Source organism: Ursus americanus, chromosome 6 (assembly GCF_024610735.1).
Source record: "Ursus americanus isolate L20-20 chromosome 6, mUrsAme1.1.p, whole genome shotgun sequence".
Classification (NCBI taxonomy): domain Eukaryota; kingdom Metazoa; phylum Chordata; class Mammalia; order Carnivora; family Ursidae; genus Ursus; species Ursus americanus.
Window position 1 is genome coordinate 503296 of NC_142132.1, and position 26799 is coordinate 530094.

The 26799-nt window shown below is 62.2% G+C and overlaps 2 protein-coding genes across 18 annotated transcripts; one reads left to right on the forward strand and one right to left on the reverse strand.

Annotated features, from left to right (window-relative positions):
• Positions 1-111: 111 nt before the first annotated feature.
• On the forward strand, positions 112-11943 carry LOC123800017 (uncharacterized). 17 transcript variants are annotated; one of them, XM_045809395.2, is made up of 7 exons: positions 360-566; positions 1203-1314; positions 2251-2401; positions 2756-2822; positions 3187-3274; positions 3364-3466; positions 4152-5547. In XM_045809395.2, the coding sequence occupies exons 1-7, from the start codon at positions 428-430 to the stop codon at positions 4365-4367; spliced, it is 876 nt and encodes a 291-aa protein (XP_045665351.1). In that variant the 5' UTR covers positions 360-427; the 3' UTR covers positions 4368-5547. The 17 variants fall into 17 exon arrangements, with proteins under 17 accessions (XP_087718653.1, XP_087718652.1, XP_087718651.1 ...); XM_087862527.1 differs by lacking the exons at positions 1203-1314; positions 4152-5547 and adding an exon at positions 10984-11943 and having other exon boundaries at positions 112-566; XM_087862526.1 differs by lacking the exons at positions 1203-1314; positions 4152-5547 and adding an exon at positions 10984-11943 and having other exon boundaries at positions 112-566; positions 3187-3261; positions 3344-3466.
• A 9414-nt stretch (positions 11944-21357) lies between these two features.
• VENTX (VENT homeobox) lies at positions 21358-23990 on the reverse strand. The gene is made up of 3 exons (XM_045809350.2): positions 23756-23990; positions 21819-21979; positions 21358-21738 (listed from the first exon to the last, which is right to left on the reverse strand). Exons 1-3 carry the CDS (start codon positions 23988-23990, stop codon positions 21358-21360), a joined length of 777 nt encoding a protein of 258 aa, XP_045665306.1.
• Between the last annotated feature and the right edge of the window lie 2809 nt (positions 23991-26799).

The window sequence follows — 26799 nt, forward strand, 5'->3', positions numbered from 1 at the left end:
CCGCAGCGGGGCCGAAGCTGCAATGAAGAGTGTATTTTCTGATTAAGTTATTATCCAGTTCTAAATAATCGCAGTTGTTTACGAAATCGATGTTACACTGTGCGTTGAACAATGTGGAATACAATTTATAACACGTTAAGATCTCGAGGCTTAAAGAGTACGCGGGAAACGGACCACGCCAGAAATCTAGCTTTTCTCCCGGACTCTGGTATGATCCCTCCCCCACCGGAAGTCAGCCCCAGGGCAGGGAGACGACGGCCCCGAGAGGCGGTCCCGCCGCCCCGCCCCTTCCGGTCCCCAGGGCTCTCCGGGCTCCGTCTCCCGGCAACGGCCCCAACAGCGTGGCCCGCTGCCCCGCCCCTTCCGGTCCCCAGGACCCTCCAGGCGCCGTTTCCTGGCAACGGCCCCAACAGCCGGTCCAGCCGCCATGCTGGGCGCAGCCGGCCGAAGGGCGCAGTCCTCGCCGCCCCTGCCGTCCGGCGCTCTCCGCGGCCTCTGCGCCTGGCTGGACGGACTCCCGCTCAGCCGCCCCAAGCGCCATCTGGCGCGGGACTTCAGCGACGGCGGTGAGGGCGGGCCGGCGGGGAGACGTCGGGGACTGCCGGGGCTGGGGTCCTTGGCGGGCAGGCCGAGGGCTCGGGGGTGCCCGGCCGGGGAGGGTGGAGGCCGCAGGGCCGGCTGTCCGCAGGCAGGAGCTCGCTCTTGGCTGAAGAATGCCCCAGCAGTCAGACCGAAGTCCCAGCCGCGCAGGCCCCCTGCAGGTGCAGGACGCTCCGGAGCAGGGGCGTGAGTGGCGCTCTGGAAGGAGTCGGTAGGACGCGAGAAGCGAGGCCGAGCGGCCGGCCCCTGGAGGAGGAGCCACGTGGTGGACGGGGGCTCCTGCTGAGTCCAGCTGCATTTGGGGGGCATTCCCCTCCCCCAGCATTTCCTGGGGAGGAGAGGGCAGCCTCAGGGTTCCTCCCGCAGCTCCTCCGACCCCAGGCTGGCCCTCCCAGCCCTCTCCGTGGGGGCACGCACACGCTGCTGGGGGGCCTGCAGCCTGGCCCCTGTGGCCACTCCCCCAGGACTTGGACCGTCCCTGGTTCTCCTGCCTCGTCTCTGCCCTCCTCCACCTTAGGGACCCTGGAAAACTGACATGTAAGGAAAGGAGAGCTTCTAAGCTCATCAGGCCAGGCTGACCTTGCACCCCCCGGCCCCTCCAGTGATGCTGGCAGAGATTGTGAAGCACTTCTACCCCCGGCTTGTGGACCTGCACAACTATGTCCCCACCTGCAACACAGACCAGAAGCTCAGCAACTGGAGTGTTCTCAACAGGCAGGCCTCCTTGCTCTCTGAGGGCAGCCTTTCCCCTACCCCTCCTGGTTTCTGGGGCACGTCTCAGGCTGTGTCCCTGACAGCTTTGCTAGTGTCTCAGTCTCACCGTAAGCCACCAAGAGGACAGCACAGTCAGGTTGAGACCCACTCGCCAGGGCGTCAGTCCTGCCCTCTGACTGTGTTCAACCCATGCTGCCTGCACCTCTCACTGACTCAGCAGTGATTCTGGGTTGCAGGCCCCTGCCTTCATGGGGTTGACAGTCTAGTGGGAAGACAGATACATGAGATGTAACCAGCGTCAGTCGTGATGGGTGACAGGACGGAAAAGGACCCTGAGGAAGTGACAGAATGAGGTGTGGGTGACCTAGGGCTGCAGTGGAGGCTGCAGTGGGGAGCAGGGTGCAGGGTCCCTGCTCTCCTGAAGGTGGACGGGGAGGGGAGCTCAAGCTGCCTGGGGCCCCTGGAGGCCATGGTCAGGACCTGGCTCCAAGCCTGGGGAATAGAAGGGACTGCGGGGTTGAGACCTGGGCAGGTTCTGGTAGGACTCGTTTCAGAGAGCTGTGAGGGAAAGGGGACTAGGGAGGAGGTGGAGGCGGGGGAGGCCGCTGCTTAACCCCAAGGGTGGGGGGGTGAGGGCTCTAGGGGTGGTGAGAAGTCTGATTCCGAGCACTTTGGAGCGGAGCCAGCAGGACTTTGCCGGAAGTGAGTTCTCCCGCTGAGGCCCAGGCTGGGACGGCCCCGGCCTGAAGGCGCAGGGCACTGACTGCTCTGGCCCCGGATGGGACAGCTGGGAACAGGATGGTTGCGGGGCTTCTGTGGGTGAAAGGGCAAGAAGGCACACAAGTCCCAGACTCTCTCCTCCAAGGAAAGCCAGACCCGCCTCCTGGCCCCACAAAGTGCACTGCTCTGAGGACTGCACCCCCTCTTCCTTTGCAGGAAGGTCTTTCACAAGCTGCGTTTGTGGGTCTCAGAGACAGAAATTCAAAAGGTGGTGGCTAACACGCCCGGGGCCATCGAGCCCATCTTGCTTGCACTGAGGGAAAAGGTGAAGGATGGTGCTGTCCAGCAAGCCCCGCCCCCCACAGCCGTAAGTGTTGGGCCGTTGTACGGCCTTTGACCTGCGTTTGTCATGCTAGGATGTGGCCTGGTTATCTGCCAGTGATAGTGACACATGGTGATGAAGGCCCTGCACACCCACGACCCTGGGGTGCAGACTGTAGTGAAACCCTAGCCCTTGGCCCTTTCCCAGCATGACCTTCCAGCCCCGGGGCAGTGAAAACTCCCTGTGCCCAGGCCAGGCCAGCCCCAGCCATGCTCTCTCCTCTCCAGTTCCCCCCACCCCCATCCATGCTTAGAAACACAGGGAGGGATGTTGGCAACATGAATGATGAGCGGTCCCCCATGGCTGGCCCTCACTGTACAACCTTTGAAACCTTTGCAGGACCCAGGACCCTCCAGTGCTGATGCTAACAGCCCACAGGCACAGCTCACCACCCCTGCACACACCGGTAGTACCCAAATCTCCAGATTGGGGAACTGAGGCCCGTCAGAGCCCACTCGGGCCTCCCATGAAGGGCAGTGTCAGATGAGGCTTGTGGCTCTCTTGAGTTCACACCTCCAGGAGGGCAGGTCCTTGCTCTGAGAGGAGGGTCAGGGGAGTCCTGGCTCCAAGGCCACCCAGGCTGCAGCTTCCCGAGTGGGAGCCCACGGCCCCGTCTGCAGTCTATATGGGGGCCATTCAGAGGCATCTGGGGCTGTACTGTGGGATGACATTAGGCTAGACAGCGCCTGCGTGGTGTCTCTGTGGGCTCCATGCCCCCCCCCCCCCGGGTCAGCCTCTTCTCTGAGCTCCTGCATCTGCTTATCTCACAGGCCTGCAAGGCCCCACAGTGCCCTCCGGTGTGAAGACCCTTCCAAGTCAGAGGACTCCAGAGAGGACAGGCCACTGTGTGTACATAGGGTGGGCCCCTGTCTCCTGACCTCAGCTGTTCCACCTTCACCCCACCCCCACCAGCCTTCTGGGTCAAAGGCTGGGTGTTTGCTTTTCAGTCAGGACCCAGCCGATGGGTCCCTGGAGCACCTGGATTCCGGGCTGCAACAGTTACTGGAGGAAAAGGAGCAGGCCCTGGTCGTGCTGCAGGAGATGGTCAAGGTACAGTGACCTGGGTGCCCCTCAATGCCCAGACACCCCCCAGGAAGCGGAGGGGCTGCCTTCCTTTCTAGGAAGCTGGGACCCGTTGTGGGTATGGCAGTAGGTGGGGTAGACAAAGTGCCTGACCAGGGGGAACCTACAGTTAGTTTGACTATTTAGAAAACAACTGTGGAACGTTCCAAACATACCCAGAAGCAGAGAGAAGAGTATGGTGGACCTCCACCCCCATGACTCACCACCACCCTGCCTTGGCAGTTACCAAACCCCAGGGCCCAAAGGGACTACAGACAGTCCCAATTGCCACCACTCACAGGTGCTAGATCACAGGCCCGAGGGCTGGGGGCCGAGTCAGGGAGCAGAAAACACTCCCCCAAGGCACATGCCTGGTTCCGCAGGTGCACGGCTGTTCCTCTGCTCCTTCACTAAGGGTCTCCAGCATTTCTGGGTTCAAGACGTGCTCAAGTCCCTTGCTGACATAGGGAGTGGCCACCCCCACGTCCCCCCCACCCCCACCCTGTGGGAGCACAGGCTGCGGGTTTGGACCTGAGACAGTGCAGGGAGGGTGGGGGTGTGTAGGCCACACCAGTCGGGTCTCAGCGTCAAAGGAGCCATCAGGAATTGTGAAAACAGCACGGTTCCCTAGCAGATACCCAAATCTTGATGAGCTGTTGTCTTGAGGAAACAGGAAAGTGATATCATCGTGTGGTTGGGATTTGCTGAAGGCAGCAGAGAGGAAGTGATAAGCAGCAACGGGGCTGAGGTCACTGTCATGCCCACGCCTGTGGCACCAGTCCATGTGCCTGCAGAGCGCGTCATAACTGTTCTACTCACCAAACCCGGAGGGGAACACCGCTCCACCTGTTATTTGAAACGGCGGGGCAGTCGACTGCTGCTGCCGTGATTGTTGCCAGTGGCGGGTCTCCACGGAGAGAAGATAGACTCCAGGGGAACATGGGGGAATTCCTTGGTTTCGCCTGTTGGTGGAGCCACAGCTGTGGGTCTGGGCGGGAGGCTCTCAGCCGTAGGAGGAAGTCCATCGCAGTGGACGGCGCTAGTCCGCGTGTGGCCTCCGGTCTTCACAGCTTGTGACTGGGGAGTGGGCCTGGGGGCGTGTGGCCACGATGTAGGGGGTGTGGACGGCAGCATGAGGTGGGGGTGTGCCGGTTCACGCTGCCCTGCGCTGTCCAGGGTTTGTGGAGGGGATTGGTCTGCGGAGAGGCCGACTCCCTGCCCCGAGCAGCTGGAGCTGTCTGCCGGTGGCTAGAGTGTGGGCTGTCACACCACTGACTTCACCTCTGTGTTTGGGGGCAGGCAAGCTTTTTCTCGCCTGCTGGGGTGTGCCTGGGTCTGTGCTGCTGGTAAGGGAGGGTTTGCGAGGTGGCTCAGGAGCGCTGCGGCCAGCCGCACCCATGGCCGGACAGCCTGGGGTGTGGAGCCTGGCCGTTCCTCGTGCGCTGACATCAGCGTGGGAATGGTTTCTTGGCCGGTAACTTTTAGAAGTAAACGGTGCGTGTGCTGCCCAAACGCAATGCCTGCATCCAGTCAACCGTCAAGTCTGCAAGCATGCCCCCCAAACCTGCCAGGGGCCGGGCGAGGCTCTTCCAGCAGGCAGGGCTGTAGAGGGCGAGGGCCAGGGGCCTCCATGAGGTCTTGGCAGCCCTGGCCAGCCAGGAGCCAGGAATGCATCAGAAGGGGTGAGGGAGGAAAGCCAGCACCTCCTATAACCACCCCCCTTCCTCTCATGTCCTGCCTCCCTGACTCCATTCCTGCTGCCCAGAACCCCCAACTGCATGGTCCCCCTGGCTGCATTGAGCTCATTTCTGACAGCCTTTCCCTCAGGGCCCCACTTGAGGGCTTTTGGTCTAAGCACCGGCGCTGTGGCCCTCGCGGTGGGGCCAGCTGCACGGTCAGGCGGGGCTGACGCTGCGTGGCCCCCAGCAGGTGGACAGGGTGCTGCCTTCCAGACATGTGTGTTCTCCTGAAGATTTTGCAGATGAAAGTGGTCAGGCTGGAGCGCCTGCTGAAGCTAAAGGAGCAGCAGATTGGAGAGCTGACAAGAACCGGGACAAGTCCCAGTGACCGAGAGTGGGCGCGGAGAAAGTCTCCTCTGAGAGGCCCAGGACCCACCCCTCCCAAGGCCACTAGACCTTGAACTCGAGCCTACAGGAGCACCCCCAGACTGGGCGTTCCGCACGTGGCTGTGAAGTGTGCGGCAGTCTTAGCGTGGGACGCTGGCATACGAAGTGCTGTGGGGTGTCGCTGTCGGTGTGTGGGTGTTCACGGTGTGGAGGCCAGGGCTTCCAGCCCACCCCGGACACCAGTCCGGATGCGAAGACTGCTCTCGTTCCCCTGAGCTGTGCTGTCGTCATTGTGTGTGTGAACAGAAAGTTCCTGTCTGTGGTGGTGTGTTGACAGTGGTGGTTAGGGGTGCGGGGCCAGCTGCGTCCTCCGTCAGCCAGACTGACGTCCTGTGGAGGGTTCTGTGGAAGCTGCACCTGGCGAGCGTGTCCCTGGGGTCGCTCCACCTCGTGCAGGAAGGGCGCCCGTGGGGATCGGGAGGGGTGGCCTGCGCCCTCCACTCTGCTCCAGAGAGGTTGGACCTGGCCTTGCTGTGGCCTCACTGTGCGCTAGGCCCTACTCAGTCCACGTGGAGCCCCGTCCCTGGGTTGGGGACTTCAGGGCAGGACGTTGGTGTGGCCCGGATGCCCCTGGACACTGTGGTTGGCCTGTACCCTCCTGCTGGGAGGACACCCTGGAGGTTTGGTTCTGCCCCCCCCCCCCCGCCTCATTGCCCACCCCCACCTCCTGGGGCCTGAGGCTGGCCCCCTGCAGGGACTCAGAGCCACAAACCGTCTCCAGGGTTCCAGAGCCTTCCCCAGCCCTGAGTCAGACAGTCCATATCCTCCCTGAGTCAGACCCTGTCTCTAGGCCCTCGAAGCATGCATGCGTCAGGGCTTTGGGGCTCGGAGGGTGGGTCCAGGGCCCACGGGAGACAACTGGGGCTAAGCCGCTTGGAAACACGACCCAGCCAGGAGGCACATGGAGACTCATCGGTCAGGTGGCTGGATGTCTTGGCCAGCAGCCAGGGCACCAAGGTGGATGAAGGGTGGGGGCGTGGCATTCAGGAGGGCATTCAGTCTGGAAGAGCACTCAGCTGCCTTCCCGGTGGGTCTGGGAGGGGTGGTCTCGGAGGTCTACACAGCCTGGCCCTGAAGAGCAAGGAGCCACAGGGTTTGTGGGGGTCGAGGCCCCACTAGGTGTGGACATTGGGGTTACAAATGGCACATGCTTGTTCCTGGTGTCAGGAGCCAGAAAATCGGCCTGGAAATGGGGTCTCTCTCGGAGCCCAGAGCTCAGGGCGGCATCTTGGCCGCTGCGACAGGGGCGGGAAATGCCTGGGGAAGGGCCTGGCCCGAAGCCTCAGTCAGGACAGATCCCGGGGGCTTTAGACCCCAGCCCTGGCTGCCCGCCCAGCCCCTGCAGGAGCCAGGGTGAGCTGGGGGCATCCTGTATTCTGTTGCTTCCGTGGTGCAGCACGGGGCTGCCGGCCTGCTCTGGGGCCCAGACCTGTACAGACACAGGTGCACTCGTGAGACTGGTTGGTCCCTTACTGAAACAGGAGGCTGCTGTGCGGGCGTGTGTGTGCACAGTCATGCCTGTGTGCTCCCCAGTAGAGGTGGCTCTGAGGGCTGGGTGTTGGGGTAGAGACAAGGATGGAGCTTGGGGAATGTGGCCCCAGGTGATGGTGCTTGGAGGCAGGGGCCACTTCCAAGTGCAGGCCCAGCTTGCTGACCTACAGTTAGGCCCATGGGCAACCTCTTTGGGGATGGGGGATGGGGAGGGCTGGGGGGACAGGCAGGGAGCTGACCAGGGGCCAGGGGGCACAAGGCAGGGAGAGGGGGTGTGAGCCCCACCCTGGCTGAAGGAACAGCTTGGTTTTGTGCCCCCAGCACAGGCTGAGATGAGGAATAGCCCATGGTGGGTGTCGGGTTCTGAGGGGGCAGGGCACATCAGACCCTATTTCTGGAGGGCCTGATTCAAGGGCGTGAGAGGCTCCCCTCTGATCTGCCCAGCTCCTGAAGGGACAGCCCCCTTACCCCTGCCCTGGACAGCAGACATGGTAGACAGGTAAACGGGCAGTGGGTTCTGAGTTCTTGGCTGTGGGCAGAGCTGACTCAGGCCAGGTCCCACTGGACAATGGTGGGGGAGGGTCCCAAACCACACCCTGTAGGAGGTAGGACCCCGGGCTGGCACTCGCCCCTCCAGGCTCTGTATGGGAAGCCCCTCCCCAGCAAAGACCCCCAAACTGAAACCCCAATGACCGTTCCTTTGGGGGCTCCCTCTGGCCCAGCGGCACCCATGACCTTGGGTGGCCATGATGTCACAGGACTTCCTGCTGCCAGGTGTCCCCTCTGCAGGGCCGGGGACTGATAGCCAAGCCTGGGGGCTAGCCAGGGTACTCCACATGGGACCGTAGGTCAGGAGGTGGGGTGGGGTTGGAACCCCCTGCGGAGAGCAGACCACTTGTGTCCCCTCAAGCCCTCCCCAGTGTGCTTGCATCTTGGGGTGCCACTTGGAAGAGGCTGGCTGGGGTGCAGGTGCTGGAGGGGATGGTGTGTGCCACAGGCTGCAGAGTTGGGGGTACCCTCGGGGCCTGTACAAAGCTATTGATAAGTGAACCATGGGGCACTGCTGCGGGTCCCCCCCAACCCCATTCTGTTTACCTGGGCACCTAGGGCAACCTCATGGTCAGGCCAGCACAATTTCAGGCTCAAGAGGCTTCTGGATCCTTCTCTGGGGAGGTAGGATCCCAGCACAGTGCCACGAACCAGAGGGTCATCAGCCCAGGTCTGGGGTTCCTACCCCAGGCCACAAGGTGTTCTCCCGGGCTCTCAGGACTCTGGTGCTCCTGGAACCTGGGGTGCCCACCTCGGGGGGCTCCTACAGATGGTTAGCAAGTTGGAAGGCATGTTGCTATGGATACCCGGGGTGTGGGCTCAGGCCTGGGTCTCCAGCCCCCCCAGGAAGCAGTTGCCTCTGCGGTGTGCTCATGGTTGCTCAAGGTGATGGCATGCTGTCCTGCTGGCCAGGACTCCTTGGGGAGGACACAGTGAGTGACACCAGCCAGGTACCGTTTCCCAGGTAACCGTACAAGGGACCGAGCCTGGGGGTGAATTTAGGACAAAATCAGAAGCCAGGCCAACCCTACCGTGCAGCTGCTCTTTCTCTAGTTTGAGGTTTAACTTTGTGTTGAAGTGGAGTGTGGGCCGACAGTGGCCCACACACTGGCTGACCTCAGTCCTCAGTTCCTGCCCACGGTGGATGTGCACAAGTGCTAGAACCAAGTGAGTGCCTCCAGGAGGGAGCCAGTGGAACACCATGCGGCTTCATCCCCGGGTGCAGAGATGCAGGCAGAGCAAAGGGGACTGAAGGTGGATCTGAGCGCAGAGACGCCCAGCGTCTTGCCCCTTGGGGTCGGACTCCTTCCTCCCACAGTAGCCAGGCTCCCGGAGGAGGCCGCAGGCGGTCCCGCTGAGCCGCTCCTCGTCGCTGGCTCTGGCGTTCCCGCACACGCGGACCTCCCTCCGCTCAGACCCTGGGTTGCCGGCCCCGGGTTCAAATCAATGCCTGGTTTCGAGTTAGCTCACTCCAGCTTTCTCCCGCTGCGAACCCTGAACCCCAGAAACAGCCGCCCGAGAAGGAGAAGTTGAGCGGGAGCAGTGCCAGCCTGCCCCTCCCCAGGCTAGACAGCGGAGGGGGGGTGGCGCAGGGGAGCCCGGCCGTTCAGTGGGCAGATCTTTCTGCATGTGTGAAATACTCATAATTTCTAAAACTTTTTAAGGAAAAACCCTAGGGTGCACAGAGGTGTCATGTGAACTGGTGACTGGAAACCCACTGCCCAGGATCATGGAGTGCCCAGGGCCTCACAGCAGGCACAGACCGCTTCTCTGGCCTGGCCCCGCCCCCGCCCCCGCCCAAGGTCAGCCAAAATCTGGGGTGGGTTGGGTTTGGAAAACCGGCTTCCTCATTTGTAAAATGGGGAAGTGAAGCTCCCAGCGGTCGGGGTAGGCCTGGCCTCACTCCCACTGCCCCCCTGCCACCCCTCCGGCCTGGCCCGAGAGTGGCCCCATGTGGCCAGTGCAGGCATCACACCTTGTTGACCCTCAAAAATGGGCAACGCATGGTCCAGGGTTGTAAATATTGCAGCTTTGGACTTTAATGACCAGCAGGCCTGGCATTCCCATTACCTTCCTGCAGAAAGGACTGGGAATTCCCAGCACAGCTGGAAACCTGTGAACTCGCTGCCACCGGATCAGGAGTGGGGGGAGCGGGAGGTGGGGCGCAATCCCCCCTCCCCACTGTGGTCTGCGCTCCGTGGGGAGCCCCTGCCCACACGATGCCCTCTCTCTGGCTCATGAGTCTATGTTTTCATGGATTTTGAAACAACGGATCCAACTTTCTAACACTCTTGCACCCACTTTCCCACTCCCAGCTGTGTATCTGAGTGAGTGCACGAGTCTACGGAAGCACTGGGCAGGTCGGAGCTGACACAGTGCTGCTGGAGACACACCTGGGGGGGGGGGTGCACCCAGGCAGAGGCCACCCCAGGACTCCCGTGGGGCCCCACAAGGTCCCGATGGCTTAAGTTCTGGCAAAAAAGTCATTTCACGTGGGCGGTGGGGTGTCAGGGCAGTGGTGTGGAAGGGAGGGAGAAGGACCCTCTCTCTGCTGGTTCCAGTCCCCAGGCATTCAGATGAGAGAAGGTTAGCATATCCACCCTCGTGGGACAGGCCCTCCAGTGGCAGAGGGAGGGAACCCCAGGCAGGATAGGGAGTGGGGGTACCAGCCAGAAATGGGAGCAGGGAACGGGGAAATAAACAATAAAAACACGGGCATTGTAGAGTGGGTGGCCAGGGAAGAAGAAATGAAGAAAATGAGGTTGATGGTTCAGGCACTGAAGCAGCAGGTACAAAGGCCCTGGGGTAGAGAACCAGGGGTGAGAGAGCTTTTGTTGTCTGGTCTTCAGGCTAGTGGGTCAAGGCTTGGGGATACTTTACCCTGAGAAATGTGGGAGCCATTGGCAGATGCTGGACAAACAAGAGGCTCAACGTTCTGTCAGGGTCCTTGTGACTCCAGTAGGTTGGGGCCTGGGGGCCCGGAGACCCCCCAGGCAAGCCCAGTGGACGAGGCCTGAGGAAGGAGCAGCAAAGGTTTGAGAAGTCCTGCCCTTTGGCAGGTTTGGCTGCGAAGGAAACGTGCACACAAATGTCCTCAGCATCCCTGATGAAACACATCCAGAATTCCAAAACACAGGGAAGGGAGGCTCTACGAGAGGCTGTAGCGTAAAGCCGTTCCCAGGCAGAATGAAAACCCCGAGGTGCAGGGCTCGCTTGGCGTTCAGACATTGCACGAGCTGCTCAGGTTGTATTTCTGAGCTGGGAAAGCTTGGGCGCTCAGCTTCGTATTTCGCCGATCTTTTGCAGGGTTAAATATTTTGTAACTTTTTTTTTTCTTAGAGACAGAGCGAGCACAAGTAGGGGGAGGAACAGAGGGAGAGGGAGAAGCCGACATGGGACTCGATCCCAGGACCCTGAGATCATGACCGAGCTGAAGGCAAGACACCACCATCTGAGCCACCAGGTGCCCGGATTTTGTAACTCAACATTTTTAAGGGAGAAAACCCTCAAGGATGCACAGAAGGTGTGAAAATGTGAGCCGATGATTGGAAATGCAGCTGAACATCCTGCTTTTGTAAATCTTAGTTTAGAAATTTATTTAAAATAAGAAATTTAGATGCAAGCTTTCACTGCGTGACCAGGAGTGAAACCACAGATGAGTACTTAGGAGAAGACCTTGCCAGGCCTCCGGGACGCGGACCGCTGCTCCGCGGGGGTGCCTGCAGACCGCCCGGGCCTGGGAATACCCCACCGCGGGTGCCCAGGGAAGCGTGGCTGCTGCCGCAGAGACGGGTGGCGCACACGCGTCGCCCCAGGAGGTGAGGTGGTGCCTGGGAGCGACGCCGGGCAGGAAACCAGCGTGGTGACCGGCGATGGCCTCTGGGCAGCACACAGACCTCTCTTTTCCGTGTTGCTCTCGATTTCTATAGTAGCAATATTGTTCTATAATCAGGAAAAAGTGGAAGATGACGGTTCTTCCTAGCTTGCCTGGGAGACGCAGAGTCGTGCTGCTGCCTCCCTCCGGTGTCCTCAGAGACTCTGCAAAGGACACCGGACGCTCAAAGATCCGCCGACAAAGTGCTCAGGCGTGGGCTTGCTGCCTCCGGGCCCCGCCCCACCAGGAAACACAGAAGCTCGGCCAGGAGGTGGTTGACGGGGATCCCGCAGGGTGGACCTGCCCCAGGGGAGGGGGCACCCCACGTCTAGACCCTTCTGACCCCCCCCACGCCCTCCTGGATCTTCTCACAGGCTCTTTGTCTCCTCCCTCCCCCCACAGACTGAAATAAAGTGATACGTGCCCTCCGTGCCCCTGACTCCATCCCTCAGGTCGGCCCAGTGGTTGTCCAGGCAGAGGGCAGGTTCAGAGGTCAAAGAGGGTGGACGGGGCGTGGGGGGCAGCAGGGCCGGGATAGAGGCTGTGGCACCCTTGGACACCCTCATGGTGGCAGTCTCCTGGATGTGCCGGACCCACCCCTAGCTGCCCGACCCTGGTTGGCACGGTGCCAGCTTGCCCCACCCTGCCCCCTGCGTGCAGCCCATGCTGGGCAGCTGGCTGGTGGGTGTTGAGCCCTCTCTGGGCTCCCAGGGGAAAGCCCACCCTTCCTGGCTGGGCCCCAGGAGAGACCAAGCAGGGCCCCTCTCGTTCCTCAGCTGGTCTCTCCTGAAAGACCACCACCATGCCTGCCTCCCACTCCCAGGGCCCACGTGGGGCCAGCCTCTCAGGAAGGGCTCACCCTCCCCACACCCTGTCCCAAACTTTCTGAGTCTCCGTTACCCCTCTGCCCAGTGTTCCGATTGGCCCCAGACCCAGGGGAGCTCACATATACTCACATGTACACTCCGGGTACACACACGATGTGCACACACATGTACGCGCACACTCAGTCCCCCAGGGCGCCTTCCTTTGCTCGCACTGTCCGCGGGCTGCTGCCCTGTCTGGACCGGTCCTCTTCTCCATGACCCAGAGCTGCATGGAGCAGCAGGTCACGGAGCTCCTCCCTGGGTGGTCTGCAGCTCTGTAGCCAGGAGAGGTTGGCCCCAGCTCAGCCCCTTCCCAAGACCCTGGGTCCATTCAGCCTTCCCAGCCCTCACCCAGAACAGGGGGCGCCCTACAGCCCCCAACAACCCAGCCAGGCAGTTCTCTGTTTACGAAGAGAGTGGGGAGGGGCCCTCCTAGGGAGCACCCGGTGCTGGCACACTTGTTTCTAACCCTGACTGGCCCTTGTCCCTGGATGCTAGGCTCACCTTGCTGCTCTGGGCCTCGGTTTACCCCTCAGCAAACTGAGGCTGAGGACCAGGGCCCCACAGGCCCAGCCAGAGCTGATGCAGGCAGGGGCTGGGCAGTCTTGCCCACCCCTGCAGCACTCCCTATTCCTAACTGACACCCCAGACTTCTGCCAAGGGGCCTGCAGTACCTGTGGGGACCCCAAACTGGAGCCTGAAGAAGACCTCTCTCTGTGAGTCAGCTGGCCCAGGACCCAAGGAGACCATGAGGGAATGGCAGTGGCCATTATGTGGGGAAGACAGAAGGTGACAGGCCCCTCCCCAAACTGGGGGCAAAGCCCCCTTCTCCGTGGGAAAGACACCCCTGGCTGCCAGGTCGTGGATGGTAGTGACTGAGCTGGGGTCAAGGTGGATAGCTGGGGACCTGGGCCGAGCCTGGTGTCTAGACCCAAGGGGAGTGGGTGGGAGGGGTTGGGCCAAGCGTGTGTGGGCATGTGTATGAGTGAGCAGACATGAGCATGAGTGTGTGGTGAGTGTGTGCCCACACGTACTTGCGTGAATGTGTGTGCATGTCTGTGGGACAAGCCCAGAGGCCCAGGCTTGGGCTAGGTGCTCAGAGGGCCTCCCAAGGGCTGGGGCTGCCTGGTCAGCAGTCCCAACAAAGGGCCACAGTTCTTCCATGGGTGGGGGGTCCTGGAAAGGCCAAGGGTGCCCTGGGAGGGGCTGTGTGCACAGCGGCCTTGGAGGGCAGAGGAAAGTTCCCATGGCCGGGCCAGTGTTCTGATACGGCATGGGAGAGGAGAAAGAAAATATCAAGAAGCCACGATTATCTCCCCCGGAGAGGGAGTCACAGGACACAGCCTTGAAACCCTGACGCAGAGAGGCAGGGGCCTCCCAAGCCATGCTTAACCCTTTGCCTCCCCCTCCTGCCCCTTCCCCTGGGCCCATCCATCCTCCTTCAGACCCTTGCGTGCACGGCCCGACCAGGAGCACTGGTCCCGGGGACCCAGCACCCTCCCGTGGCAACCCATGGGTGCCCAGGGCCACAGGCCCCTGAAACTGAGGTCACACTGGCCGTCCTGCCCTTCTGCTCGGGGAACCCCCAGGAGCACGGGGATCTCTGTCCGGGCGCCTCTCCCAGCGCAGTGTTGAGGGTGGAGGGCCAGACTCATTTCCTGTTAGCCCACCTCCTTGAGACCTCGTTCTGGCCATAGACAAGGGTGTCGGGACCCCAGGTTTAGCAAATCAAAATTCAGGATAATCAGCTCAATTCCAAGCCAGATCGATGAGTAGTTTTTGTTGTGACCGCATCCTCTGCACTGCTCCCCACTCCTCTGTGAAATGATGTCCTCGCTCGAGTCTGTTGAGGGGCCAAGGCTCTCGTTCCTCTGGGTAATACCTGGGGGTGGGAATGCCACGCCACGGGCACATGACCTTTAACCTCATGCCTCCGGAGGGGTTGGCCATTTTCAGCACCTCCTTTGACAGGTGGGGAAACTGAGGCCAGGAGAGGCAGCCCACGCTGTGCTGCCGTGGTGAGCCATAATCCAGGCCTCAGATCTTCCACTGCAGAGGGGCGGCCCACCCTGCCTGAACAGGGCTGGAAAGTGACAGTGGAGACTAACCCAGGAACTGCAGTGAATCCCCAAAAGCGCAGGGCAGGCTGGGGTGTGGGCAGACTGGGGGTGCGGGCAGACTGGGGGTGCGGGCAGATTGGGGTGCTGGGCAGGCCAGGGTGAGGGCAGGCCGGGGTGTGGGCAGGCCGGGGTGCGGGCAGGCTGGGATGCTGGGCAGGCTGGGGATGCAGGCAGGCTGGGGTGTGGGCAGTCCAGGGTGGAGACAGTTTGGGGTGGAGGCAGGCTGGGGGTGAGGGCAGGTTGGAGGTGTGGGCTGGTGAGACTGAAGCCTCTGTATCCCACAAACTAATGGGGTACCCTCTCTGGGAACAGACGGGGAGAATCCAGCAAGGGTTAACAACAGGCTACCTTCTGGGGGCTGGAAGCCATGGCCTGAGCTGAGCAGACAGCTGTGGGACAGGCCCTCCCCGCCTGGAATGGAGTATGGGGAGGGAGCGAGTTGTCTTGAAGGCCACCCCTTATCACCCATCAACTCAGTGCCAAGCACGTCCTCCCAGGGCCAACAAGGATATTTTCTGTCTTGTAGGCAAAGGGAGGGCCGGGCCTAGTGCATTTGGAGTTTTAGGGGCCGCTCTTGGGGTCCATGGTGCCCAGGGTTGCACCAGACCTAGCAAGGGGGCCCTGCTCCAGGTGACAGGGACCAAGACACAGAGCCCAGGCCTGCATGGACTCCACGGGGCTGGCCAAAAGGAAGGCTTCTTGAGGGTGGAGTCTGCCTAAAGGACCCAAGAGTGCTACAAAGACCCCAGCCTCGGTGTCTGCCCACTGGGAACTGTCCTCACCACTTGAGGGGGGTCTGTACCTGCGTGCAGAAAAGTCTGACCTGGGGTCTCCCTGGACAGGTGGGAGCCAGGCTGTGTGGCCACATGTGCAGGGAGGGGCCGCCTGTGGCCTAGCATTCCTGCTCCCGGTTTGGGTTCCACTCAAACACGGAGGGGGCCACGCAGCAGGTCAGAGCAGGGTGGGTGGGCAGGGTGCCCCTGTCGGGCAGCGAGTGGCCCCAGCGTCCATCTGCTGGGCACTCTCCCAACAGCTCTACCAGGCTGAAGCTGTCCCTCAGTCCATTCCTTCATCTCCTGGATCCACAAGACTGACGTGTGTGGGAGGCTGACGCCTCGAGAGTCGGGCTGTCCAGGGGCCACAGCCAGGCTGCTGGGATGGGAACCCCCCACAGAGCACCCAGCCTCTCAGCCGCCTCCTTCCTCTGACCAGCTCCGCCGGCAGGCAGGCAGCCGAGGGAGGCTCCCGGACACAGAATCTCCCACGTCTCTGTGGCTTTCGGGGGAAACACAGACAGTGGCCTGGCCCCTTCCCCCAGCTGGTGGGTCACTGGCCACCCCACCCCCAGGATAAACTCTTGGGCTCCTCCAGCTTCGAAGGGAAGGGCAGGCCAGGGAGATCATGAGGTGACTGGAGGGGGACCAGGGACACCCAGCCGAGGCCCAGGCCTGGGGTCCTTGCCTGACGCTGTCTCTTTAACCCTTTCTGGACTTTGGAAGTGCCTTACACTGAGCAGGCCTTGACTTACAACAGGGAAAACAAGTTTAAGGAAACAAAGTGCAGACGTGGCAGTGCTCTGTCCCCACCCCACCGCCCTCTGCCCCAGGACCCCGGCGGTACTGCAGAGAACAGTGAACAGAAGACGCGGCCTGAGCCACCACGGGGCTGGAGGGCTGGGGCGTAAGGGCGTCCCCCTTCAGCCCGAGACTCCACAGCCAGTGTGAACGAAGGGGGTGTGAGCAGGTTTGGGGCTCTGCTCCTCTCAGCAGAGGATGGGGGCTGACACACCCTTTGCCTCCCCAGCATGGGCTCGGGGAGTGTCTGTCCCTGACTGCCCAGACGCTGGTCTCTGCACCTCTGTGTCCATCAGCCTGAGGCAGAGGCCTAAGGCCAGCACTGGGGGACTGTCCCCGCAGAGGCCACGGGCCTGCACTAGCTCTGTTCCAAACAGGGGTCCAGACCATGGCGGGGCGTGTCAGGAGGGCCTGGGCCAGGCAGCAGGGCCCATGCATGTCCATGAGAGGCTGATGGCTGTGCTCATGTGTCCACCTGTGCCCCCCCCCAGGGTCCTGCCTCTGCCCACCTAGTGGCCGGTGCGGTCAGAGACTCAGATGCAGCGGCATTCACCCCTGCTCTACAGGTGGGCAGAGCTGAGGGGCTGCGGTGCACATGTACACACACACCCCATCCCTCTCCTAGGCAGGTGCCCCAGGCTGAGGAGTTGCACGCAGGGCAGCTCAGCTCCTGCCATACGGAAGTCGGTGCCCGGTCAGTGCCAGGCCAAGTTGGGGGCAACCTGGTCCCCATGGGGGAGTGTCCACCACTCTGTTCACAGAACTTCCTGACTGTGGGGAGTGGCAGAGGTGGGGGCCTGAGTCTGAAACAGGAGGGTCTTCCAGGTCCCCACCTGTGTCCTGAGTTCCCTGGGGGTGCTGCCTGTCCAGCACCTGCAGCCCCCTCTGCTCTCCCCTCGGCTCCCGCTTGATCTGAGCCACAAGCGTGTGTGTGTCCATGTGGGCAGTCTTGGGTCCTTGCTTGGCTGTGCCCTCGGTGTGTGGGGCCCAGGCAGAGCTATCCCACCTGATCCTCAGGACTCCCATGGAGTCTGGGGGGGGGGGTCCGGGACTTGGTGCCCAGGGGCATCAGCAGGGAAGGGAGGGAGTGGGAAGAGACGTGCATTTTCCGGGCCTGACGCAAGCAGCAGCACGTTGGTAGATAAGGCGGGCTGGGGCTGGCCTGGTCCCAGGCCCCAGGCCGGCAGCCCCCAGGCCCCGTGGCCTCACCGCCCTCCCGCTGGGCCCAGGCTCAGCGCTCTGCTCAGAGCGGGCCTTTGTGCCCCAATCTCGCAGGCGCGGGGGTGGAGGGGGTCCTTGGCACGGCTCAGCCTGGAACCACATGTGACAGCGGCTGCTCTGTGGGCCCCAAGGTCGCGGCCTCCCATAAATGGGACGGACCCGCCGGCAGAGGCAGAGCTCCGCCAGCAGACGGGCTCTCCTCCGTGCTCCCAGGCTCCGCCGTCTGCACCGGCTGCCCAGGACCTGCTGCCTCCCTGCTCCTCGCCAGACCTCCCCGGCCGGCCGCTCCCCGGGACCCTCGCCCAGGACCAGGACCGGTGCACGCTGCTTGCTGTTCCTTTTTCCTATGCATATACTTCTTTGAGGGTCTGGCCTGAAGAGGTGTAAGGCATGGGAAAATGGGGCAGCGAGGTCCTCCTCGCCCACAGAGCCGCTCTTGCGCCGGCATTCCCGCCTGCGCTCCCGCCGGTCCCACGTCCCTCCTCCGGCTGGGAAGGCTTTTGTGTGTGCCCTAGGGGCCTGCCCCTGATTGACCTTTGCCCCCAGGGGCCGGGTCACCCCCAGAGTCACAGAAGCTGCTGGAACAGGACCCAGGGCGGCTGTCAGCGGGCACGGGGGCAGGACCCCTCAGGCAGGGACCGCGAGGGGTGTCTCTGGGCTTCCGCGTGCGGGAGGCTGGGGCAGGTGGGGGTGTCGCAGAGGCTGTCCCGGGGGCTGGTCACGTTGATTTCTGTTCTTATACCTTCATTCTACTTTCGTAACGGTGAGTGTGAATCGATTTTCTGATCAGAAATGTCAATAAAGCTAATTTGATGTGAACTGAAGTGTGATCATGTCTTGAGGTTAGAGTTTAAATCAAAGCCTCCCGGTCCTACGAGGCTTTCTCTCGCTGCTGGAGTGCGTGTGGGGGGCGGTCGCATGAGGAGGTCTCGGAGGAATCAGTAAGAAATGTGTGGACATGGACGTGAGGGGGTGACCTGGCTCCCGGGCGTGTGCAGGGACGGTGCAGCGGCCAGGGCCTGTGCCACCTAGGGCGGGTGTCCCCAGGGTGCCTGGGAGCGGACGGGGGGGTGGGCCAGGAATCTGCAGCCGCTGCCCCGCGGGTCAGGGTGGGGGCCCCTTATCCCTGGAGCCTGTGGTCTTAACTTCCTGGTGTAGAAAAATGGACAGAAGCTCTCAGGAACCGAGAGCTTAAGCAATGATTGCTGGCCTTTGTCGGCTAATCGGCCCAGCCAATCGAGCGATTACAGACGCCCCTTTATCAGCACTGCTGGGCTGGCCGGTCCCCTAATCTCATTTGATCGTTCCTCCCTCCAAGACCACAGCCTCCGGGAGGAGGGGAAGGGATGGGCTGGGTGGGCAGCAGGGCGGGGCAGCTCCCAGGAGACCCTCCCCGTGCCTTGTCCTTGTGGGGTTGGGGGGCGGGCTCCCCGCGGGACCCCTGAGAGTGCTGCAGGACAGCAGGGATCCCGGCACCACTCAGTGTGGACGCAGCAGATAGGGCCTGGCTCCTGGGAACCTGGGGCGGGGGGTGGTGGGTCCCTCGGCATTGCCAGCTTTCCCCCGGGGTTCCAGGCTGACTAGGTCACACGCCCCACCCCAGCGCTGGGGGTGGGGTCCCCGTCGACCGTGTGGAGCTGGGTGGGCTGCTCCCTTGCCACTTGCAGATAACTGCCTGAGCTGGGAGCGTGGGTGCTGCGGGCCCGGCCGCTGCTGGGGGTCCTCTCCCGCCACTCACGACCGTGGCTGCTGCACAATGATGGGGTCCCGGGGACAGCCCTCCCTCTCGCCCCGGGTGCCCATGGAGTGGAACGTGTGCAGAGCATCGGTGCCACGGCACAAGGAGCTTCTTCGCCGCCGTCGTGGGGGTGCAGGGTCTCTCCAGATGCCCCGGGGCCGGGGGCCGGAGGGGACAGCGTTTGTTCAGCAAGCCCATGACTTCCTCTCTGCTAGCGGGGGTGTGTGTGTGGCGGCGGTGGCCCCCGCCCCCAGGGCTCACTGCCTGGCGCCCCCCGAGTCTGGCCTGCGCGTGCCTGCAGTCCAGCCAGCGCCCATGCAGCCCGCCAGACACCGGCTGTGGTTTCAGGAAGTTCTCAGGGACATAAGCTCCACGACCGTGGACCCAGCACCCGGCTCCGCAGCGAATAGCCTGCCATAGGTGCTTTTTCCCATTGCTTTTGAAGCCTGTGAGTGTCTCAGACACGAGACCCTGCAGGGACCCCGGCTGCTCCTCGCCTGGGTTGTCACCCGCTGAGGGGGGCGCTTGTCTTACAGCTGCTTTCATGTGGTTCTAGCTCGGCTGCTCTGCGGCCGCCGCGGCTCCCTGCCCCTCTCACAAGTGACTTTTGAGGAGCCCCAACAGGTGTCCACTGTAAAGTCTCTGTTTTCTGTAGACTGGAATTTGGGTTTTGGGCAAGACTATTTCACAGGTGTTTGTGTTCAGCCGCAGGGGGTGAAGCCTGCTGTCCCGTGCTGGTCCCGCCTAAGGGGGCTGGAGCCCAGCACCAGTCTGAGCAGCAGGGGGAGGGCCTAGGAAGCATGGTCCCAGCAGTGAGTCCCACCCCCCAGCCCCACGGTGACTGCTCATGAAGGCCACTCGGGTTATAGAGAAGACCAGGCGAAGGGGCGTCTACTGCCCAGGTTTCCAGCAAGTGATGCCCCAAGCAGCAGGGTGTGTGGGTCCTGGGAGCAGAAGACACAGCACAGATGCCCCTGGTCACGCCGCACGGAGGACACAGGACATGTAGGACACACACTGTGACTCACTGAGCTTCCCCTGGAACCACTGGGCAAGTAAAAGGTCACTAAATGCTCACATTTTTAGGGATGTAGAAAGATTGGTGTTTTTGAACCAAATTAAAACCAAAGAAAACACACAAAGCTGAACAGCATGTGTTTAAGCAAATCCTGACTCCACAAGAAATCTTGAGTAAACGGCCCAACAGAGCGGCAAGTAACCACAAGTGGATGGAGTAGTGGCCGTCCCTACGAGAGGGTTCAGGCCTTGGCCTGTAGCTGGCCTGTGGCTTTGCTGCCCCTGCACAGGTCTGTTCTGACGCCCAGACTTCTGCTGCTGGAACTGGGTGGGGAAGCCGCTCTCTACAGCAAGCTGGACCCTGTGTGCCAGGAGCTCTCGGGGTCCTGCTGCAGCGTCCTTCCCGGGGCCCAGACTGAGGCCTCCCCCTGCAGCCATGACAGTCCGGCCAGAGGGACTGGTAGAAGGCTGGGCCCTCGAGCCACATTGGAGACAGGTTTGGATGCTGGCTCCCCACATTTCCAGCCAACGTGAGAAGCACCGAAGCACCCAGCACTGCGCCTGGCTTGCATGGGCTCCGGAGACAAGGCCACAGCAGAGGCTGCCAACCCCACCAGCCTCTAATGTTTCAGTGTGCAGGACGACTATCTGGGTTCCTTTCCGGTTCCAGCCTTGGGGTCGTTGTGAACATGGAACTCAAACCCCGAGGTGATAAAACAAACACGTCACCTCCTTTGATCCCTTCATGGTTTCCACGTTTACACTCGGAACTTACAGGCATACAGCACAATGGAAGTCTCCATCTTAATTTTTTTTAAGATTTTATTTTTAAGTAAGCTCTACGCTCAACACAGGGCTTGAACTCACAACCCCACGATCAAGAGTCGCATACTCCACCCAGCCAGGCACCCCAGCCTCTTTATTTTTTCCCAACACTTTGTATTAATAAATTACCGTTTAGTCATATGCTATAAGCCCAACACTTTGCAAGTGCATGTCTGCCTTTGGTTTTGTTCACTGACCCATCACTTAGTTCTTAAACTAAGCCTGGAGTGTTTTCAGTGAAGGAGCAGCTGTAAACTGTCTTCAACTGTAAACCCTCCGGAATCTTATGTTGGTTCAGGCTTCCAGGTCCTGCCTGTGGATGGGCACATGGCTCACACCTGGTGTCGCTGTGACGGAAATGAATGGTGAATGGCTCTCTCGAGATGCCAGGCACAGCTCCGCTCGCACCTGCTGTGGGGGGATGGCAGCATCTGACACGCTCCTGTGCCAGCCCAGGCCTCCGGCTTATCACACTTCTTCAAAAGGCATCCCCGGTCTGGGGCAGGGCACGCAGGTCCCAGGGTCCTCTGGACAAGGCTGGGCCCAGCATGTGCGCCTGGCCCCCGGCGTCCGGGAGGCAGCACAGGAGAGGCTGCCTGCTGCACGAGGCCCACGCCAAGGCCACGGAGGTTTGTTCTACTTGGCAGAGATCCCAAAAGGAGCCACGGGGCTGTCCCAGAGCTGGAGGCCCAGGTAGGGATGCCCAAGGGCACAGCAGCTGCAGGCCGCTGCCCAGGGCAGAGGGAGGTGGGCAGAGAGCCACCCGTGGGTAGAGCGCTCCAGGGAAGGGGCTGCTCAGCTGGGAGTCCTGCAGTTGGCGTTTGTGTTTCATTCGACGATTCTGAAACCAGGTTTTTATCTGTGGGAAAAACTCGATCAGAGCACGGGCGAGAACAGCCCCATCTCCTGGGCCGCTCCCACCCTGGCCTGGGCCCTCACCTGCACCTCGGACAGCCGCATCTCCCGGGCCAGCCTCCGGCGCTCCAGGGGGCCCAGGTAGCGGTGGTGCTGGAAGGCGCTCTCCAGGGTGCTGACCTGCTCCGCGGTGAAGGCCGTGCGCACGCGAGGAGCCCGCAGGGTCTCTGCCTCCTTGCTCCACCCTGAGAAGGACAAGAGGGCACTGAATCCCTGGGGTTTCAAGTGCCACAAATTTTGCAGCCCGCAGACATGGGGACGAGAGGAACGGCTGGGGCCTCCACAGGAGCAAATGGCCCCCGCGGCTCAGGCTTCCCCTTCCTAGTGGCTTTCACTGCTCTGCTGTCCCATGGTCTGGGCGCAAGTGTGGATCACGGCGGCAGCCCCCTCCTCCCCTGCCAGGTCAGGCGTGGGGTGGAGTCCCGGGACAGGAATCCTGGAGACAGAGGACTGCGGAACGGAACAGTTCTGATGCAGCCCCTCAGCTTCCGCCAGTGCACCCGCACCCCCCCCCCCAACCTTCCAGAGAGCAGCTTCTTTGGCCCACACACAGGGAACCCAGATCACTGGGGTGGCTGTGAGGGCTCAGGGCCTTCATCACCACGCCCCCAGGCTTCCCTGTCACCAACTGAATCTGTGGCAAGTTCGTGTCTTTTTCTAAGATTATTTATTTTAGGGGTGGGGGCAGGGGCAGAGGGAGAGAGAGAATCTCAGGCTGACCCCTCACTGAGCGCAGAGCCCCAAGCCAGGCTCGATTCCACGACCCCAAGGTCATGACCTGAGGCGAAACCAAGACTCAGACTCTTATGCAACCATACCCCTCAGGCACCCTGTGTCTAATTTCGAAGTCGGGAGGTGGGGGAAGGCACTAAGTCCCTTGCGGTGAGGAGTGCTACCTGGTGTTTCTTCCACGCACGTCAGACCAAAATGCCGACTGGCTCTTTGTGGCGGAAACAGATCCTACAAAATTAATTTTAACACTTACCTGAAGTGTGCAGTAGGACACGAGGAGCTTTGCTAGAGGGTAGGGGGGGTAAGGTGTAACAAGCCAGCATGAAGGATTTGGATGCGGGGATGACTGCCTGGGTTTTTTTCGGGGGGGGGGTTGCTGGGTGCAGAGAATAAATTTAAAATTTTACTTCACTGAAGTATAAAAGTCTTCCATAAGATTCAACTTTTTCAAATATGAAAACTTAACAGTATCAACCCCACGTCTGACTAGATAGGACGACTTTAATGCTAAAAGCAATGATTACATCACAAAGACAAAAAGACAGACCAAGAATCTCTCATCAGCAAACAACAAGGGTCAGAATTTAGGAAGCCACCAGGACCTCCTGGGGTCAAGGCACAGAAGGTACTGGGAATTCCCAGAACTGCGGGGCTGTCCCCGAGCCAAATTCGCGGGGCTCCAGGTCCACTGTCAACAGGCTGGTATCTGCATGCTACGCCAAGGCGCCCAGCTTGAGGGAGGAACCACAACAACCCCTCCGACCCGGGCAGGTTTCACGAGCTTTGAGACACACGCGCCCACTGCCCTGTGACTCCTGTAGAAACGGGCCCCAAGGACTAACTGCAGAACTGGAAAGTCAGCTGCACCGCGGGGTGAGTGTCGGAGTTACAGCGCTCACAGTGAGGAGATGGCGCAAGGGTGCAGTGCTGACTCCTGGAGTCCAGGGGCGGCCCAGTCAGGGCCAGAAGCCAGCCCTTCCAGGAGGGGCGAGGGGAAGCGGGGGCCCCCCGAGGGGCTCGAGGAGGGAAAACCTCCATTGCCGTTGCTGCTTCCGAGAGCAAGTGTTTACTTGCGGGGGACAGGGGCGGTCAGAGGAAACCACCAGCCCCAGCCTTGTAAGAACGTCCAGACCTCCCACCCTACTTAAGGCCTGCCCCTGAATCCTCCCCAGCTCCCATCCCAGTCTGGGAAGGAAGGGAGCATCCTCCCCACTCACCCCGAGACCTACCAGCCGTGGTCGTGCCTGGCGAAGACACATTTGAGGACTTCTCCTCCTCCATGCCCACAGTCTGAGGGAGCTCCCTGCTGCTGGACACCCTGGCTGGGGCAGAGAGGCTCCTCCAAGAGACTTCAGCGGGCCTGGAGGTGTGTGACGGCCCCACGTGGCTGCTCTGGGAAAGCCAGTCCACCGAGCCGAAGCTGGATGGCTCGCGGCCACTGAGCAGGGTAGAGGAGGGGGACATGGCCGTGGGGCCAGGCTCCGGGTTCACAGGATATTAGACCGGGGATGAGGCACAGGGTCCGCCGCAGAATAGACCGTGGGAGCAAGGCACGGGGTCCCCAGCAGGTTTCGCAGAGCTGAACGGCGTCTACAAGCTCAGGTGGAGGGAGTGGGAGGCTGGTTTGCGAAGATGGCTTAAATCCTCCCCCCTCCCCCAGATAAGCAGCACCTAATTGCCTTCAATTCAGAGGCACAAAGGAGGCCATTCACACCTCCCCCGGCTCCAAGATGTCTGGAGAGGGGCGGGGCTGTGGTCACCCGTTAAGGGAGGTGTGCTGGTTGAGGACTTGTCACATCCTTTTATCTCCCCCCACCCCCACCCCCACCCAGGCTGGCCCCCTCCCACTTTAGCACCCATGCTAGAGGCTTGTCCTTTGGGGAAGCGGAGCCCCCTCGTCTCCTGCCCCGTGGGTGTCTGCAGTGCCAAAGTTGACAGGTGTGCACACCTGCTTCGAGTAGGGGGAGTCCACATTATTGTTCCTAGGACAGGGGGGCTCCCAGGGCAGGTGTCCGCTGCCTCTGGCTGTCTGGCAGGATAGGCATTCCTGGACAGCAACTACAATCAGGCAGACGGGAGTACCCACTGGCTCCAACTGGCCCTTCCCTCTCAGGTTATACTCAGAGGCCTCCCAGAACCCTATCCCCCCCACCCCCCGCACTTCACTCTGGTGCCGTAGAGCTGGATTCCAGTGACAGGAAGGAGGGGTGTCTGCCCGCTGGGAGTATGGACTCCTCCCTGCTGCTCCCAGGAGGACCCCAGCAGGAAGGACCGAGGAGGCATTGTCCACGCCCCCACCCGTGGCCAGTGCAGCTCAGAGCCGCCAGGGGACGCTGCAGCCCCAGGTTCAAGGGCTGTCGTCCTCGCTCCTGAATGCAGTGGGTAGGCCTCCAGGCACCGGTGCCCCAGGGACGGCTGCAGAGTCCCTTTGGGGTCATGCACCCCACCCACGTGCTCAGGTGGCTACCACCTCTTTCTCCAAGACAGACCCCAAGGACCAGCGCGTGCAGCGTCCAGGGCGACCCCCCTCCCGGCGGGTGTGGTTGCCCCAGCCCACCGCCCGGCTCCTTGGGGCGCTGGCGCCAGCCTGGGCGGAACCGCCAGCCTCTGCGCCCGCCCCGTCCTGCGGGATCAAAAGCCTCTCAGGCCAGGCCTGGATTAACACCCCCAACCCCGCCTTCCGAGCCTCTCGGGCCGGGCAGGGGGTGATGTGGGAGCCGACTCCGGCGGGCACAGCGGGAACCGGCGAGCGCTGACCCGGGCCGTGAAGGGTCAGAGGAGGGAGCGCGACGCCTCGCGCCGGCCCAGTTGGTCCACCGGTCCCTGCAGCGTGTGCCGGTGTGGACAGTGAGGTCCCCGGACTGCTCGAAGGACGCAGGTGCCTAGCGCCGCGGCGGCAGGGGCCCAGCTGGGGGGGCCTGACCGACCCACGGAGGGGGGCGGGGGCGGCGCCACACAAACCCGACCACAGGAAGTCGCCCCCCCACGACCGCTCCGGCAGCCCCGAGCCGGCCCCACAAGCACCCTCTCGACGCACGTTTGTCGGGAACTTGTGCGTCGTGTGCTCACTGATGAAACGCCCGGAGCCCGCGCAGCCGCCGCGCCCGCGCCTTTGCAGACCCAGCTTAACCTCGGTCCACTTCTGATCTCAGGGCCCCATCCCGCAGCCTGCCGGGAGAGGCCTCCCTAAGGGGGCCCTCCTGCCTCCACCCTCCCCTACCCGAACCGTCCCCCACCCCAGCTGCCAGCTGTGCCTGGGGTGGACCCTGCCCTACAGCGCCCGCTCCCCTCACCCGGGGGAGTGGGGCTTCGTGTCCACTGGGGTCTCCCTTCCCCTCGCTGCTGCCGTCTGGGTCCCTCCCTCTCCCCCGCAGCTCGAGCCCACGCCGACCCTCAGCTTCCTCACTCTGGGGCTGCAGGGCTTCGCTCTGACCGCTGACCTCCCCCCGAATCCCGCACCTGCTCGCCGCGGAGAGGGGGCTCCCCACGCGGAGTCCAGTCCGTCCCTCCGAGGCCCTGGCGGCCCCGCCCCCGACTCACGTCTAAAGCCCCCACTCCCTCCCCCCGACCTTCCGAGACTTAAGCCCTCCACCTGGGCTCCAGGTCCCGGGTGTCCTGCGGCCCAGACGCCTCCGCCCCGCCCCGCGCGCCTCCAGGGCCAACCCGGACGCTCCTCCGGGGGAGGCCCGCCCCGCCCAAGACCCCCTTCTCCACGCCCACCCCCATTAGGAAGGGCAGGCTGGTCCAGTGCGGCCGCACCGGTGCCCTTCTGGTCCTGACTCACTCCAGCCCCGAGAAATCAAAGCCACAGCCGCGCGGCCCGCCCCCCCGCCCCCCGCAGCGCGCCCCTCCCCCTCCCCGCCCGCCACACCCCGACCTTGGATCGCCCACGGGGCGGCTCCTCCCCTTCCTTTTCCACCCCTCCCCTCCTCTTTGCCCCCTAGCCTACGCTCCAGGGCCCTCTGCTCTTCAGACTCCCACGGGCCCTTGCACGACCCTCCCCCGGCTTCCTCCCCACCCTCCGTTGGAGCGCTCCCACTTCCTGTTTGTGCTCCAGGTGGGAAGAACCGAGGTGTGAGCGTTGAACGAGGTGGACAGGACCCCACCCCAGCTGGCGGGTGTCAGATTTGCGGGCTGTAGGTGTGGTGACGCAGAGCACCACCCCCCATCCGCTCCCTCGCTCCCCTCCGTGGACATGGGAGTCCAGCGACAGGGCCAAGGGACGCAGGCTCTTCCAGCTCTGTTTACAGAGACAGGCCTGGGGGAGAACCAA

What these genes read in the sequence shown, in the direction of transcription:
- LOC123800017 (XM_045809382.2), top strand. Translation starts at nt 112, where the DNA reads ATGTGGAATACAATTTATAACACGTTAAGATCTCGAGGCTTAAAGAGT. An exon ending in GCGGGACTTCAGCGACGGCG is followed by an intron (nt 567 to 2,250) that starts GTGAGGGCGGGC and finishes CTTCCTTTGCAG; the next exon opens with GAAGGTCTTTCACAAGCTGC. An exon ending in TGCTGCAGGAGATGGTCAAG is followed by an intron (nt 3,467 to 4,151) that starts GTACAGTGACCT and finishes TTGAGGAAACAG; the next exon opens with GAAAGTGATATCATCGTGTG.
- VENTX (XM_045809350.2), bottom strand. Translation starts at nt 23,990, where the DNA reads ATGTCCCCCTCCTCTACCCTGCTCAGTGGCCGCGAGCCATCCAGCTTC. An exon ending in GCCAGGCACGACCACGGCTG is followed by an intron (nt 21,980 to 23,755) that starts GTAGGTCTCGGG and finishes TGTCCTTCTCAG; the next exon opens with GGTGGAGCAAGGAGGCAGAG. An exon ending in TGCGGCTGTCCGAGGTGCAG is followed by an intron (nt 21,739 to 21,818) that starts GTGAGGGCCCAG and finishes TTTTTCCCACAG; the next exon opens with ATAAAAACCTGGTTTCAGAA.